This window comes from Phalacrocorax aristotelis, chromosome 4 (assembly GCF_949628215.1).
Source record: "Phalacrocorax aristotelis chromosome 4, bGulAri2.1, whole genome shotgun sequence".
Classification (NCBI taxonomy): Eukaryota; Metazoa; Chordata; class Aves; order Suliformes; family Phalacrocoracidae; genus Phalacrocorax; species Phalacrocorax aristotelis.
Window position 1 is genome coordinate 31,353,657 of NC_134279.1, and position 17,869 is coordinate 31,371,525.

Below are 17,869 nucleotides of genomic sequence, written 5' to 3' on the forward strand. Positions count from 1 at the left end.
AAAATGGGAAAATCTGGATAAGTACTGAAGTTACAAAGTGCCTTGGGGGATTTCAGTAATTCAAGTCCTGTACAATTTATGAACTTTGAAGTATTAAAATATCTTATTGAGATTGATAATATTTCTACATTTTCTTGACTTTTAAGGACTTTGATTCCCAGGGAAAAAAAAAAAAACCCAACTTGAAACATGAGCATTTAATATCAGCAAAGCCCTGTATGCAAATACAATATTTTCCTGTGCAGGGCAGTTCCAAACCCTGCTTAGCACTCATAATAGTCCTCTTCAGTCTGAGAGATTTCTGTAGCATACATCAGGGGAGTGCAATTATTGCTTTCCTAGAAATTCTTCTATTAACACTTTCTGCTTATACTTCCAAGTAAAGAACATTTCCTCACCCAGACTACTACTCAATGGTACAACTGCAACTTCCTGCAGCTAAGATTTCCGTTTATTGCTCTATAAACCAAAGAAATCTTTTAAAGACATTTCTCAACTACATCCCAGTTGTGAAAACACAAGTCCATGGGGCACCAGGTGGATGCCAAATATCTTGTGGGTAGAGAAGCCTTGCCCTCTCAAACTCACCTTTCCCAGACCGTCGTTTGCATGGAAAGCACCATGGAGAAAACAAAACAAAACCACACCCCAGAGCAAAAGCAGTTGGGCATCTTGAATTTCTTTGGACCTGCTGTGCATCAAAATGATTTAAAACCAAATAAATTTGTGAGTCTACTCATGTCTAATGTTTCTACACAGTATGTTTACCTATAAGGACATGATGGATTCCCCATTCCAGCTCAGCAAAGAACTTATTCTGTGATCAAAAGGTAAAGCACCTACTGAAGTTTTTAGCGGTTCCATTTTTCTCCTCATGATATAAATCTGGCCACAACAAAACAACTGTGTCACTATTGCACTGATGACCCATAAGACTGAGATTGCCCTCACCTATCACTAAGTAAAACCTATCAAACTGTTCTATGACTGCTAAACTAAGACTAATGACTTCTTCACCAGCAGCCCCTGGGCTCTAAAGAGCAAAAAATGACATTGATATTAATCAGATCAGACACCAGCTCCTCTCAACACTATCTCAAAGTCTATTTGATTTCATGCTTCATTATAAAATCAATTGTTTCATTGCCTAGTCATTTTAGATGTTATTTATAAAATATATTGTGTTGATATTCAAAACATAACAGGCAGCCAAGATATTTTGGCTAGCCCCAAGCAGCATGCATGGAAAATAGCATTATTTTTGAAAGATACAGCACATCATATAAACCTATGCCATGAACAAGTTCACCTGATCATCCAAATTGGCGTGATCAATTGTACCAACCAGGGGGCATTTCCCGCACGCTTATAAGCCTTGCTTTCACAGGGGCTTCACAGCTTTTGACAAGGAGAGAAGTGCCATTCACAAATCCATCCTCAGCATCCTCTTTTGCCAGTGCACTCGCGATGCCCTGCAGAAGAGGTCAACCTTCTTAGAGCTGGGAGCTGAAACATCTTCAGTGCAGTGAGGTGTTTTAGAAGCTGAAACTAAGCATGGAACATCAAGTTAATTAGTAGAGACATTAAAACATGCTGGACATGTGGAAAATTTAAGCCATAACGAGGTTCTTTGGTTGCTTTGCAATAATTATTTTTTTTAACCAAGCAAGTTGGAAATTTGAGTGAATGTTTATGGAAAATGGGATCATTCGCTCAAGCATGAGTTTTCAAACGAGTTTTATTTTTAAGTTATTTATAGTTTATCAAGGTTTTTATTTACATCTAGAGTCAATAAAGCACTTTGCCATGACACATTTGAGTTCAAGATGCACTTCTGGGAATATTAATTTCTGACAAAGAATATTCTAACATTAGCAATAAGAGAAATAATTTGCTAAGCTTCAAGCCTGCAAAAAATAGGCATATATCTATTCTACTGCAGATAGTCATTGCAATGGGTGTCAGTTGGGAAACTGTAGTTCAGTGGTTATCTTATCTTTTGTCCCAGCGATCGTGCACATATTCCAAAGAGCACTTCGCCTTAGCTTTCTTGTATAAGTGCTCCTATAACAAATATTTTATTTTTTTACCTTGGATTTAAATTATACAGTGTACTTTTATCCACTGTTTCTAAAGCTTATTCACTGATAATCTGTTGCGTTCTCCTGTGATTTACAAATATTCTTTGGAAGTGGCCCAATGACATTACTTTAACCCTGCCTACTTTTGAGGTATAAATAATTTATATAACCCTTGCAGCTCTTCTGAAGCCACTCCTTATTCATACTGAAGCTGTACAAGACGCAGTCAGAGCTGAGTTTCGCCCAGCACAGTATCCCACTTTTTGACACTGACCACCACTAATTCTTTCAAAGGACATACAAAAGGCAGATATGGAATAGCTTGCTGCCTATAGAACACAACACCCTATTAATTAGAAGGTGATTTAGGTCTCCTCTCACATTTTTATTTCGTTTAATCAATAACAGGGTACGTTTGAGCACCCTGGGATACCTGCAGAGGCAGTCCACTGCCTTTCTCAGGCAGTACATCTCCTGCCAGTCAATATGATCAGTGCCACAGACCTGACTTCAGTTTGGCAAGTTTGGCAAGTCCCTGCTGGCAATGCAGGGGAGTGACTGGAATGACAAGTGACTGGATGGCTTTCAATAAGCTAAGTAATATTGACCCAGAACAGAAGGGGAAAATATTAATCTCAAACCTGCTTGCATTTTAGGTGTTCCTCCATCTTTTACACAGAGGCAGCTGAAATGCAGTATTTCACAGTATTTCACATCCTCCCTGCTAGGTCCATGTTCTCTGGTCAGGGTCTTAATTCTACCCACTCCTGGAAAGTGATCCTTACACAAATGTTGTATTTCTTGACGCTTCTTCACTACTACTCTGTCCTCCTTCCCCAGTACAAAACCCGAACAGCTGCATTTACCTGCATTACTTAATTGCTGAGAAATCACTTTAATCAAATTTGTCCAACTAATGAAAACCCCAAGTGCATAAGCTGAGGTCACATGAGGAGGACCATGTCTTGTGGCAGATATGCCCTGTGAATGGGATGAGCACACTGCAGTACTTGGTTGCTGCTAGGGAACCTCCTTCCAAGGACGTGTTCCACCAGTTCACATACAGCCTCTGCTCTCCAAGAGGCCTGGCATATTTGGCATGTTGAGTAGAGCACTCCCTACCCCATGGGCTCCTGGATTGGGAAGGCAGCAAAATTTCCATGCTACGAGTGTAGTAAATGCCAGCTGGAAATCGTTGGAAAATAGGGTCTGAAGGAATGAGTCTCACTCTGAACACCTGAGACTAGAGAAGCCAATTTGACAAGTCCTCAGCTTCTGGAAGATGAAGACTATTGCTCTTCTAGAGTAAGGATGGGCATAACACAAGTGAACACTTGGCCTCACTTACTGAGAGTTTCCATTGACCTGATGAGGGATTTAATAATTTTTTTAATTTAAACTATGTGCTACTAGGAGACACTTCAATATTTATCTGAGGCATAGGGGTCTAATACAGCAGATTACTTATTCAGCAGTCTTTGTTCTCTTTGCTTGAAAGATACCTATCTCTAAGAATTAGGTAAAATATTTCTTCTGGCAAATCTACTTACAAAGGCACTTTCATAAACTTCCATAAGTTAGGTTGATTGCATATGTTTCCTCATGTATGTCATCCATAAGAACACAAAACTTTGCTTCCAGGCTTCTGCCTTCACTATTTCAGAATCAAAGAGTGATTCAGGACTTGCTAAATAACCCTCCCATCCTGTGACTAGGAAGATAGTCACCCGTTTCAAATTCAGAGAAGAGACCACTTTCAGGACTGTGCCCCAATAGGGAAGAGGGAAAAAACAGCTATAGATCATAACGTCAGTGGTTTTGACATCCATGATCTGTCTTTGCTACGCAGTTTATTAAAAATTAACATCACCATTTGGCCACTGCAAGGATACCACTTAGGAATAAGTGGTTTTAAGTCTGACTTAATCATGAACAAGCCAGGTTTTTCTTTTATTTTTCTATTGTGTAGGAGGAACAGAGGAACAGGTTGCCCAGAGAGTTTGTAGAGATATTAAAAACCCAGCTGGACATAGTCCTGAGCAACCAGCTCTAGCTGCCTCTGCTTGAGCAGGAGTGCTGGACCAGAAGTTTTCAAGAGGTCCTTTCCAATCTGAACGACTCTAACATTAACACCATAATCTGCAGCAGCAACACTAAAAAAACATTATTCTGTTACTGTTGTGTTCTTGCACATATATCACCTGTTCTTGCATTATTTGTAGTTTTCATTGGACTACAAATAACTGCAAATAGCTCGTATTGATTAGCCTCTAGCTGGTGGATAATGTGAGGAAATGAGGTCAAAGACAGCTTCAGCAATGGAACAAACACGTCATCTGCAGCATTAGTGGTCAGCTAAAGTGTCTGCAACCAAAGTCATGCAAAGGGCAAATCCTCTTTCCAGCAACTCATTGTGCTAAAAGAGATAATCCTTGCATCGACTGTGATTGTTTTTGTTTCAGTTCTCTGCTAAGGAATAGAAAGACCTACATAAAATAAACCTTGTGGGAAAGTGTAAACTATGCTAAACTTAGAGGATGCGTGCCCACATTTTTTACCTTTTTCCCCCACCCTGAAGAATGCATATACGTTCCTGAGCCACTGAGTAACTAAAGCAACAAATGTACTTCTGCAGGTGACAAGATTCTCCCTTGTTTTCAAACACTAGCATGCACATATAGCACTTTCATTCCAGAGCACTGTGCTGTGTCTCATGGAGTGTCCTGGAAGCCTTTACCCTTCTGATTTCTGTGAGAAGGTAACTGATCCATCTCAGGTTGGAAAGAGAAATGTCATGCTTCAGCCTATACTGGGGATAGAAATCTCCACAGACAACTCAGGATAGACGGATCCTTACCTCGCTAGCTGGATTTTACCATCTGCAGACTCTTCTCATTTCCTTTCTGGCCAGAATTATCCTCACACATGGTAAAAGATCAGCAGCGCAAGGTGTAGGCAGATAACACTTCCTTTTTTAATCTATATATTAACTTCCTTAAATGAATGTATAACTTTCATTTCAGTTACTTTGACTCAACAGCTTTCAAAAGGTTGCAAAATATTATATTAACTGTTGCAAAATATTAACTATTAAGAACACAAAGATACTTCAATTTCTTTCAATACTGTGGTACAGAAGTCCAGACTCTCCAATGATTTTGCTGTTTCTTTAGAGGAAAAATGGAATTGTGTCAGTGACAGCCTGTATAATAGCAGAGTTTGGCTAAAAGAAAAGTTAAAAGGAGCTTAGTAAGTTTACTGACATCTTACCAAAAGTGGAAATTTCAAAGCAGAAAGGACTCTGTAGGAAGCATTTTAGTACGGAAGAAGAGCCAGACACAGCTCGGTGAACATATTCTGCAATGTTTTTCTGTTGCCTGAAGAGAGGAAATCCATTTATCAGGATTACGTATTCTGCAGTGAGAAGCAGAGAGTGTTCACCACTTAAGGAGACTATGCTTTTCACACTCAGCAGAGGGAAACGATACAGCGTCATCTCATGTTGGGGAATGCAGCAACTGGGAAAGAGAATAAGGGGGAAATGGTACCTGAAAAGAGACAGTGTAGCAGAGCAAGTGCTCTCTGTCTCTCTCTCGGGCATACACCAGGACTGCAAGCACGCTTGCACGCAGCGCGAGGATCTGTGCAGGGCACAGCGCTCAGCCTGTGAGCTCTCAAATGTCTTCGCTCTCACGTGGCCGTGAATGTAGACTGTGTCTCTCCAGCTCTGACTGCCACGCTTCGAGGAGGGATCTCATGCCCTCTCTGAGCTACTGGCATTTGCTGCGTGATGGGAAAGAAGCAGCTCTTGCTATATGTAGATCAGTAGGGAGACTGAGATGAAAACGAGATGAGGACAGCTTGGGTGACCCCTAGCAAACCCAGGAGACTACTGGGATAAGCAGAGCCTCCCTAATCACTCATTCAGACAGGTCAGGAGGTCAGTAAAGAGGCGAGAAATCTGCCTGCAGGCAAGCTGTTAGACTGACAGCCAACATTTAGGGTTGGACAAATACCTCTGCTTTATCTTTAGGCATGCTGCCTGCCTGGTGCAACCATACATATGATATTCAACCCCACCCTAACAACACAGCTCCTCCAAGCCCCATGTTGCAACCTGCTTTCCTCTCTTCCTGATGCTGTCTGAAACAAAAGGGCGCATTGTCTGAGGGGGTGAGTGGTTTCATCATGACTTCCAGAAAAGCTGAGAACGAAAAAGAAAGCAGACGGATATGTTACCTTGTCTCAGTTTCAGTCCCCTGCAGAAGTGCAGTTATTATTTTACACACCGAGGGCTGGGGGGGGCTTCTATCGCTTGTGGGCTGCTGTATTTCATGCTTAGTATGAAAGACTAAGCATCAAATAACGTTGTATGTCAAACCATGTGCAGTGCAGTAAGACATTGCTGAAGAGGTCAGAACTCCACAAGAAATTGCAGCTAAGAAATTATCTTCGTTATCAGAACAGTAAAAAAAAAGAACAACAAACACCACGGAGACAAGGACAACTTATGCAGGTACTTAATGCTCTTGGAAAATCTATTTTCACTAAGAAAAACACACTTATAGATAAAGATGATGTTGCGAAAGCCTTAAGATTACAAAAATACTTTGTATAAGACATCAAAATAGTTGTAATTCAAGCAATTATGTTTTCCTATGATTTTATGAGGGTGGATGGAATTGTCCAAAATATGTACAAGTAAAGCAAATGTTTTACATCAACGTACAAGTATTTTTCCTTCCCACAGTTGCACCCAAACCCAGAAACATTTCTGATGAAGTGCCAATTATACTTGTCTAACCCTCTAAATAATGAAATAGTAACACTCTCAGAATATGCAGCAAACACAGACAGCTGCTGTGCAAATACCGTTGCAGTTTGCCACTAAGGTTTTCTATATTTCAAAAGCAACAACAAAAACAGTGCTATAAGTTTAACAGCAAAATATATGTAGTCCCTTTACAGTCCCCACAGTATCTGCTGGATGTGAAGTCAGTTATACGGCAGCATCTGCCAAAAGCTGGAGTTGCTCTTCTGATTTTCACTTCTTAGAAGTCTGCAGGTTATGGAAAAAGGGAGAGGAACAAATAGCTGAAGGACAGTGGCCATTTGAAAGTCTTAATATTTCTCAGGGACTGTTATGCTATCTGTAACTCCTGAAACGAAAATTGGAAGGAGGAGGGAGGGCAGAAATAAACATTTTCGTGATGTCGTGATTGATGGAGGACACAGCATTCAACACCAGAAACGGTTTTAGGAACAACTCACCAAACAGGAATCTTTTTCGTTTCAGACTTCCCTGCAAGGGAAGTGACAGTAAAGTGGAATATATTCTGATTTGGGCAAGGCAATAAAAGTACTGCTACTGACCTTGAAAGTCTCGTCTCTGGAAAGTTGGAGGCATTTCATACGATTTTCTGTTATGCTGAGGAGGAAAGAAGACAAGTCCAGGAATTCTAACAGGGCAAGCTCTGGTCTTCATATGAATTAAAGCTCAAATTACTGAAGTCGATCAATAATTTTGCAGTGACAGAAAACAGTAATTGAATTGGTTTTATATTTTACCCAAAAGTGGCTTCTTTCCAGCTATGTCACTTTGCTCAGTGCCACCTCTGTCACTTCGGAAACTGTACTGTTTTGAGCAAGTATCTCTGGCTGATTGCTGATCATGGCCACATCTTGTCTACCTAAATGTATCCAAGGCACTTTATTAATACCTTCAAATATCTCCCCAAAGCTAAAATGAGCATGTTACCACAGAAGATAGTATTTCTTCCATTTTGCCTCTACAGAAGCAGTGGAAGGAGACAGTGTTTGCACTTCCATAGTTACCGCTATATCTGGTTATCAGAGTGGGAACACAGAGCACAACTGCTGTTGGAAACTGCATTTTGATCCAGATCATCCTTCTGTGCACCATGCTGGCAGGGCTACTTTATGCTCTCTGGCACCTGAGAATAAGGAAAAGGGCAGACATCCCTCTGTTCCCCAGAACTACAAAAGAAGAGTCTGAAGACAAAGGCAACCTCTGTTGCTCTCCCTGCAGAGCTTTTCCCAGCTGATTCTCATTCTTATCATGCCTGGAATTTGTTAATTTTTAATTAGTTTTGCAGTTTACACCAGTCTAATGTCAAACAAATACCAGGTCCCTTCCCATTCTGCTGCACTTTAAGCCACTAAACAAAAGACACTGCCTTAATATATTTAACCTCTGAGGCTCAACAACCGCAGACAAGCACAAGACAGAGATAAAGCAGTAAAGTATTTATGGCTAGGTTTAGAAATGGCCTCCAGGTCTACGCACCCAGCTTTGCGCTTCTTTGCTTTCTATGGGCAAATCAGGATTGCAGCTGCCTACCGTACGTAGTTACATGCGGTTTTGCACCCAGAGTTTCAAGCAACTGGAAGCAAATACCCTTTAAAGACATGCCCACAGGTCTGAACACAGCATCAACCCAAAAAAGGACATGAACGAAAGGCTGGGAGGCCAAGGGATTGCGCCATGCGGCAGGGCAGCGCATGTTAGCTGAAGTCCCCAGAAGCCTGAGCCAGCCAGAAGCACCACCACGTTCTGCATGTGGCTCATGCGCAGCACATCCAGCTCATCCAGGAACACACACGCTATGTGATCAAGCTGTGCTTGGGCAAGGGCTGTCTGTCTGCAGCTTCAGAAACCACCAGACAAATTAATGGGGCCAAGAATAGAGGCTAAATGCCTTCTACCTACCTACATTTCTTTTTCCATAACCAGTATAAATTCAGACAAAGAACACCTGAATAGCTTCTGTTTAAGCACTTCAGACTATTGCTTAATTCAGAGAGGAAGGAGAACAGCTAGTAATCCAAACAGGAGATTATTTTTATTTTGCCATGGTCTTTGAGAAGCAGAATGTGCAGAGTCCCTTTCTCCTTAAGCACAAAAGAATACATGGATTATTTCCTTGCTCATAAACCCAAGACAATCTTCTGTTCACTTCCATTAATTTTGTATTGACTTCCACACTCAAAGCTTCCCTGGTTTATGAGTTCAAATTTGGTTCTGGTGCCCAGAGACAGAGAGTCACCATTTCTTCCTCCTGTCTCTGCAATCGGTTCCAAGAACTGCCTCATTCCCTTGGTGTTAACTCTTCCTCAAGATTAACCATTAATCAGACATCCAGTGTTTCAGCTAAACAAGTTTATTCCTCACCTAGTATTTTCAACAGGGTTTTCTTATTTTTGCTTTATTTTTCTTTTTCTCTTTTTTTCCTTTTTCTTTCCCCTAACCTCCTTCAGCATACCAATACACTGGGGACACAGTGAGCTTTAGATGGAGGCCAGCTACAGAACTGGGTAAGTTCTGTCATCTGGAAACAAATGCAATTATTCCTTTAGTGCATTTATGCTGACTTTAACAGTACTGGTTTCTATTGTGATTAGAGCAGTTGCTGCTGGAAAGTCACTGCTAGAGCTATGGGGCATGCCTCACTCCCCTAAAAGTGGAATTCTGGTTTTCGGGCAGGATGAAGTATTTCACTTAAGTGCATCACAAGGCACCTACAGCTCTGTTATGTGGCAGAAAAACTAAGGCTTAAACATTGACCCTTTTGTCTTGTTCAATTTGCCAGATTGCCCCCACATACTTCCAGGAACAGAAAACTTCTCATATGGCAATAATCTGGAAAAGAAAAATGAAAAAGAACCAACCAAACCCCTCCCCCTCCTCCCCTACAAAAAAATAAAACCAAACCCAAAGCAAAAAGTGTTTAAACCCTGTTCTTAATCCACTTTAGTTTCATTGGAAGTGAATGTGATATCGAATGATTCATTTTGTTGAATCACAAAGGTTGGCATGGAGAGATCATTTTTGGGGGAACTCTCATATTTCAAAAGGTTGAAGGGTTGGATTTCTCCTCCTTCAGCCTTTCAATGCATATCTGCAAACAGGGAGTGTGCCCTCTCTGCCCAGGTCCTGCGTCTCTCAGGACTCCACACGGGTTTCCTAGTACGACCGCCCAGTACTTTTTCATGAGATGAAGCATCTTAATGTTTTTAAGAAGCCTTCTCTATTTGCTTGTTAAGTAACACATCTGTGTAGTGTTATCCCTGCTGAAACTGATGTGGCTGGAGTCGGGCAGACAGCACATGTTACATTACATTACGAGGCTTAACATTTCACTAATTGCGTTGGCCTACTTTTGTGAATCATGGATTATTCTCCTACTCATAAAGCACATCTGATTCCTTTACATAGTCGCTCATGCAATGTGATACAATTGCAAGGGTCCACAAGGGGCAAAAGCTTGTGATTTAACTATCCAAACATAAACAGAGAGCATCTCCAATTTTCATCAATACTTTGACCACATGCATGAAATGAGGAACAAAGCTCTCTTATCTTCTGCAACTTGTACACAGATATTCTTTTCTTAACTCTTACTTCCTTTTTACAGAGGGATAACAAAAAATTAATTGAAATAAGAAAATCAGCTGACTGGCCCTGACTTGGCTCTGTGGGTTTTTTTCAGTTCCATGAGGGAATTTCTGCAGGATGTAAGGGAAAACAAAGCATAAGTACAGAGACTACAAAGAGCTACAGGTCAGTCGTCAGCTGACGTACCAAGGACCTCCACTCTGTGTGTCTCTGCTGAACTTCATCTTCTGAATAGATGGATCCTCTGGCTATTCATCAAGAATCTGTGCTTAAATGTCATGTATACATGTAACTCCCAAAGAGTTTGGAAGAATGTAATTGCCCCTCTGCTAAGCCAGAGAAGCTATTAGGATAAATGCATTCTATAGGGTGACTGGGTTTTCCTTATATTGGCCAGTTTCTCATAAATAGGGGTGCTAAGATAAAGAAAGTAAATAGTCTGCCAGCTAACTCGGGACTGAGCAGTACTTAATGAAATGCTGAACCAATTGCACTAGAAAAAGTAATTCCAAATGCTTCAACCGAACGAGCCGTTACAACCCTGCTCATATTCTCAAGTGCAAAACCAGCACCTGAGACAAGAGCCTGCTGAAGTGAGCACAAGTGCTGAAGCCAGCTTCACTGGGCTCTGGATACACTCTTCCATAGACATCCACCTGTACCGTGAACTTTCCTACTTCTTATGAACAAATCCAAGAGACCATTTCTGAACATGAAGAACTGTCTCTAATGGTCTGCTTTTTACTGCTTTTGCTCTCCGTATAGCAATTTGGAGATTAATCTTTCAGCTGATACTTTTCACTCTTCTACGCACAAAAGCTCCCTGCTGCCAGCAGCAGAGGAAAAAAGTTATCATCGGCTAAACTCAAACCCCCAAAATTGCAGGCATCTCTGCAGCTGATTACTTCTCTAAGATGCTCTGCTTCAAAAGCAAATCTTATTATTGCTCATTTAATGATCTCATTGATCATTGAACATTGCCTTTTACTAGAACTACACTAGAACTACTAGCACTGAAAGGATGTTTGATTAAGAATGGGTAATTTGTTTCAAATGCATTCATGACCCTTCTGTATACTTTTTACAAAGTATCATAAGCAATGCAATGCAATATGCATGAGCAAAGCAAGTGTTGTAACGTGCTTATATTCACAGAGATGATGTTTTTAAAGTACACTCACTATTTTTATGTTTATATTTAAAATTAGAAAAAAAGCAACAATAATATTAATTCACAATAAAAAGCTTAAACATGTCAACTTTTCCAAAAATAAATACCTGGTATGTTCAATCCCCCCACAGCACTTTGAGCAAAACCATTTGTAAACTTAAGTTGCAATTGCCAAACATTAGGTCTGTCTGAAGCTGAATTTCTCTGGCTGAATTTACTGCTTGCTAAAAGAGAAGGTAAATTGCTGAGCTCTACTACATATAAACATAAAAGGTTAAACACCTTTGCTGCATTTGCAGGTTTCTAAATGCAGGCCTAATATCCCTCATTAAGGGGCTTAAAAATTATGAAAGGTACCATTATTCACTTCCTGTATCTTATAATAAACGTTCATTTGCTCAAGTCTGTAACAGCAGCATAACACTGTAATTAAAAGGGAAAAAGGAAAAAAGGAAAAAAGGAAAAAAGGAAAAAAGGAAAAAAGGAAAAAAGGAAAAAAGGAAAAAAGGAAAAAAGGAAAAAAGGAAAAAAGGAAAAAAGGAAAAAAGGAAAAAAGGAAAAAAGGAAAAAGGCAGGGATGGGGCGAGGAAATTGCTAAGGAAGTGAACATAACAGCTATTCCTAAATTTATAGTCAAACTCTGGCTTGAGTGGATTTATTGTCCTGGACACACAAGTAGATGCACTAGCTGCAGGCTGCCAGTCTCAATAAGGTGGTCATGTCTTGTCTAGTGCAAATGTTGGCATACCATAAAAGCCTGGTTGAGATTTCCCTTCCGGCAGGGAAGGGCCTGCAGCTGGGTCATGTACTTACTCCCATTTCAGTTCAGGGGGAGCTGGACTCACTGTTCCCAAAGTGACTGTCAGGAAACACTTCTGCTGCAGATATTTCTACTGACAGACACAGCTACCTCACTGTTGAGACTTAGAAAAAAACATGGGCAAAAGCATGACATGATGTGTCTGGCTTCAAATCTTCTGCCTAACTATTAATGCTAGGGTACAAGGCAGAGCAGTGCCTGGAAAAGAAGGGGTGGGGAAGGGCTGGCTGTGAGTCAATATTGCCACCATGGACCCACAACACTTAGGGAATCATAGGGCAAGAGACCTGCCCTGTAGGGTACTGATCCCGTAATAGCCTGTGAATGCTCCAAAAGGGACATCTGCTGAACTAAATCTTGGATTTAATTTTAATCCATGTGGCTTCCTCTGTATTTATCTAGGGCTTTCAAATTGAGAGGAGAGCCTCCATGCTGACCAAGGGAGAAAATGCATCATTTAGTTGATGTCTTCACACCCCTGTATAAAATGCACAGGAAACGTCCTTTTGCTGACTTGTGACTCCACGCAATCACCAGACACACGCCTGCAAAGCTGTCCACGGGGCTTGGCTGACTGCAAGAAAACTAGATGTTGCTTCATGACCAAAGGGCAAATTGTCAAAATGCAAACTGCTGAGTCACGGGGCATTTCACCACAGATCCTGCTATGAAAACACCTCTGCCACAGTCCGAGGGGAAGGTGTCTGACCCGAGTGGATGTCTCTCCACCGAGGTTTTATACGCGCTTTGTCTAATAGATGATGATCTTGACCGGTTTGTTCTCCCAGTGCTAAAGCTTCCAGAAGTGGGACAGAAGTGAGACACCTCAGGCAAAGAGCCTCCTGCAGCACAGTGATACACAGTCCCAGCTTAACTGCATACAACTGGCAGTTCAGCAAATTTCTCATGCCATCAACAGCTGTTGCAGGCCAAAAGGGCAACAGAAACAGAGACCTTAATCTGTAAGAAATCATCAACAGAGAGCGCTAAGGTTAAATCAGTTCAGTGCATTACTAACTTCATTATTTTAAACTTGTGGGCACAAATCTCTTCCTATTTTAGGAAGCGCAGGAATTTATTTGATCGTTCATGTGTGCAGTGAGCAGAATCTGGCAGAAAGAAAGAATTATTTTCTTCTTCAGAAGAAAGGTACCTCCTGAGCCTGTAAAGAGCTGAACTAACCTGAGTAATAGGTGCTCCTGAGTAGCAACCTTTGTAAATCCTGTGTAACCACACTCTCTGCCAGACCCTAAGGTGTTCAGAGGAGCGCTGAAGGGAGGGAATAATGCCTGCCCACAACGCATGGCCTCTGAATGGCTTCCCCTGGACAGGGACCGAGTTGCCCATTTGAAAATACAAAGTTAATGAGTCAGTCCTCAGCACAGTTTTGCCACAGGTTGGAAAGCTTTTCTCTCAGATCCACATTAAAGATTTCTTACATGCAGAAGGGAAAAGGGCTTTTTACTACCTCGCCATTAATTTGAGGTATAACTGTAGTGCAGGAAGTGCTTGTACTTCATACCAGCTCAATGAAGGGAAGTCTTGGAATGAAGGTACAGTTTTAACTCATTAACCACCTCACATCAAGAGCAAAAGTTAGATTACCAATGTCCTTACTAATGCTTTCCCAGGTATTATTACCAGCAACCCTGCCAAGGTAGGAGGAAACTGCTGCCTGTTGAAAACAATTCCTGGATAATAACTTCTCCTTTCCCCCTTGAGAAGGCTGAGAACCAAAACCCACAGCATACTGCTGTGTTCTGCTCTCTGCTCCAACGTCAAGTAAATTGAACCTTTCAGTGGCTCAAAATCTTGCAAATATTTGTAAAATAAGTTTGTTTCATATTACTTCAATTTAATTCTCTCCAAGCGGAAAGTTTTTGAGAACCATAAATATTGCTTCAGTTTTCCGCTAATGAAATGGGGGGAAAAAAATCTCAGCTGCTTCTCTGCAACTGAAGGAACTGTCGTGCCCCATAGAGGCTGCTTTATGTACAGTGAACAATTAAAAACAGGTGAAATAGGGGTGTAGGTAAACCACTTTAAACTTCCCTTTTTGGGATGTACTCAAAACCACCATGACCCCAATGACACGCTAGGGAAAGGAAATGTTAAGGCATGAATCTGCACCAAAAGTTATTCCAAAAGCAAGGAAGTGCCACCGTTAAGGCTGGCCTTTGCAATTTGGCTCAAAACTCAGATTACACCAGTCCCAAGGAGAAGACACTTTGGGTTTTTTTTTTTTGTGTTGTGTTTTTCTTTTTTGTGAACTTGCTCTTAGCTGTAAAGGATTCTGGTGGTTGAAAACTCAGCTGTTGACACCAGGGGAAAACATGCATTGCATGGAAATAAGTTGACCTGTGGCAAATGATTAATTGTGGGACATAAAAGGGTCTGGCGCCTCCTCATCCCAGGGAAGAGCACTTTGGTTACCACAACTCTCTGCACCTGCAAAGAACACCCACAACTGTTTAGTTATACAAAGTGAAAAATGTTTCAAAGCAGATTTGTGCGGTACACATCAGTCGTCTCTGTTTAGAAGCAGAAAACTGTGCTCCAATGCTGCTGCATTCTGGTTGCACACAAAGAGGAAAGCAAAGCACAGCAACATTGAATGGACTTTGTTAAGTTCAAAGTACAAATGAACTGGCTGGAAAAAGAAAAAAAAATAAAACAAACCAAAAACAAACAACAAAACATCCGCTGTGAATGTGCAACTGTGAAGCAGTAGCATCACGGAGCTCTAATAACTAATGTGTGTTACTCATGGACAGAATTTGCTTGAATCCTCTTTCCCCTTCTTCACTGATAACAGCAAAAAACCATTATCTTAAATCACTTTATTCTTTATGACAGAGGCCTGGAAGTAACATCATCTTTTTTTGTGTGGTGTTTGTTTGTTTGTTTGTTTAATTTCTGGCTTTACTGTTTTAATGAGATTGCAGCTATTTAAGGCATTGTTTTATAGTTAGATCAGATACTGGAGGGCTTCACTTTAGTTAGAAATAATCTAAGACAGCAGTTTCTTGGCTTGCTCCATACTTCTTACATTTGAAAAAAAAAACCCACCCACCATCTGACTCAGCTCCCAGTGTCTATTATTATTATCATCATCATCATCATCGCACTTTAAAGTATTATTACTTTTGAGCATGAGCTGAAAAACTCTGGTACACAATTTGCTGTACTAGTCCCAAAAAGTCACAAAACTTGCTTGTTATCTGAGGGAATTATGCATTTGCTTTGTGTGTGAGAGGCGGGAGGGAGGGAGTCATGATGGCATAATTCTCACTGGGAGTGGTTTGCATATTATTAATAAACAGCATATATGAGCCTTTTCCACCGAGGCCAGCACTCAGAGGAACTCCTGTGCACTGAGGAAAGGACCACATATCACTTCACCAGAGTGAGTTCTGTTTCGGCTTTGCTTACTGCCACAGTCTGGCTCCTCTCTTTCCCCTTTCTTCTTCTAGTCCTCTTCTGCCCTCCCTAGGGCTACTGTTATACTAGCTGCATGGTGGTTATTCTTGTCAATTATGCTACATGTAGAGCAAGTACTGAGAGTATTTCATTTTTAGAGTTTTGTTAGGTTTATTCAACATAAGCCTCTGACTAGTGCTACTGACATAGCGAGGGATAGCCGTGAGCTCTACACAGCCGCTGCAGCTCAAGTACCCCACCTATATACATTCTTTGCTACTTACAGGCATCTTTAAAGTGCCTGCTGTACTTAAGACACCCGTACAACCACATGCACTGCTAAAATCAGACTTCAGAAATTATGGACTGCTTTTCTAGAGGCAAAAAGGCAGATCCCTAGCCTGTTGTTACAGCAAGCTTCCGTTTCTCACCAGTGCCTGATGTTATCAGTACTGAGCTACTTCGATAATCAGGATACTTGTCAGAGAGACACCTTCCAAAGACAAGACAATCTCATCAGCATAGGAGGAAAAACCTGGAGTGGGGAAGCTGCTGGCATTCTGCAGGGAGTTTCCAGTGGTTGAAAAAACATTTCAAAGCAATATTCTATTACATGTAAAGGCTGACTTATATGCATCCACTTACATAACCAAAACAAATCTAGGCTAATGTCAGAGAAATTAGATGACTGTTAAGTAGCACCAACCAATTCTTCCAGGCCATTTTTGTGTACTTTTCTATCCATTTTCCAAATTCCTGTCTTCTGGTTTACCAGTGGATTAACATACTCTTGTCCTAGTTCCCACCATTATTTTACAGAGGAAAACCTCCTGCATCTACTTCCACCTGCTGTATTTCTCTCCTTTTCAAAACTCACAGGGTTTTCTTTGCTGCTTGTTTTTGTCTTTTACTTCAGAATTATATTCTGAACAGCTGTTCAGGTTTGTTTTTTTTCTTTAAATTCTAACTGCCATCATTTGCCTGTGTGCATAATCCTCCCGCACACATTTCCTCTGTTAAAAGCCATTCTTTTTTCACTGTTCATTTCAAACTTTCCAAGCAAACAAACCATAGCTACAAAGTATTTTCCCTGGACTTCTATGCTACTTAGAACTGTTTGTAAACACCAGTACTTTCATCCTCAAAAGTTGCAACTTTTGTAAAGGAAAAAAAAAATTAGACCCAGAGGTCTTTTGTTGGTTTACTTTTGTTTATTCTTTTGTTTTCTTTAATTCGAAATAGAATCCACCTCTCCCTAAAAATGTGTAGTGTGATTTACTCCCTGCTGCAGATGCATGTATGCCCAGACACACAATCAAATCTATCTGGATATAAATAGTCTGAAGCTCTCCAAGTTTTAAACAGAAAATATACACAGAGTAATTCTTAGAGTTCTGGAACTGTGCGCACACAAGCATGTTAGCCGGGCACCTTCAGTGCAGCACACTCCTGTGCCACCAACCGGTACACTCTGCTGCTCTGAGCGTTGGCTTTTAAGGTGTCTGGGTGCTATTTGCCATACACAACCTTCCACTAAGGTTTCACAGTCTTTCCTTAGTTGGTGCTTGACAACAGGAAAGATCAAATGTGGGTCACCAGTCTCTGTAACTGTACGCCTCAGGTAAATGGGAATTTTGTGCCAGGGTACTCTGGAGCAGAGCAGGGAACCTGCAGCAATGGGAACTGCCCCAGAGCCAGGCTCTGCCTGGTGTTTCCGTGAGCCAAGGTGAAATCGGCTGCAAACTGCTGCTTGGACATGACTTTCTTGCTAAGTTTAGGGACACATAGATTAAGGTTTTACATACCGAGCAGTTTATGACCGTAAGGCACGGGTTATTGGACTTTTACTGCTTATGGCCAAATCTAGGTGATCCCCCAGGCTTCTGGGCAGGTGTTGCTCAGGGCTGTAGGTCCACAATTCTCAGAGCTGGTCCTCTCAAGAAGTCTGGCAATGTCCAAAG

General features: G+C 41.2%; 1 protein-coding gene across 1 annotated transcript in view; it reads left to right on the top strand.

Annotated features, from left to right (window-relative positions):
- Positions 1-15,788: 15,788 nt before the first annotated feature.
- Positions 15,789-17,869, top strand: part of HPGDS (hematopoietic prostaglandin D synthase) — a 32,296-nt gene continuing 30,215 nt past the window's right edge. Inside the window, exon 1 of the mRNA XM_075090834.1 lies at positions 15,789-15,894. Coding sequence (XP_074946935.1) covers positions 15,817-15,894 — 78 coding nt within the window. The 5' untranslated portion in view covers positions 15,789-15,816. The remainder of the gene's footprint in view (positions 15,895-17,869) is intronic.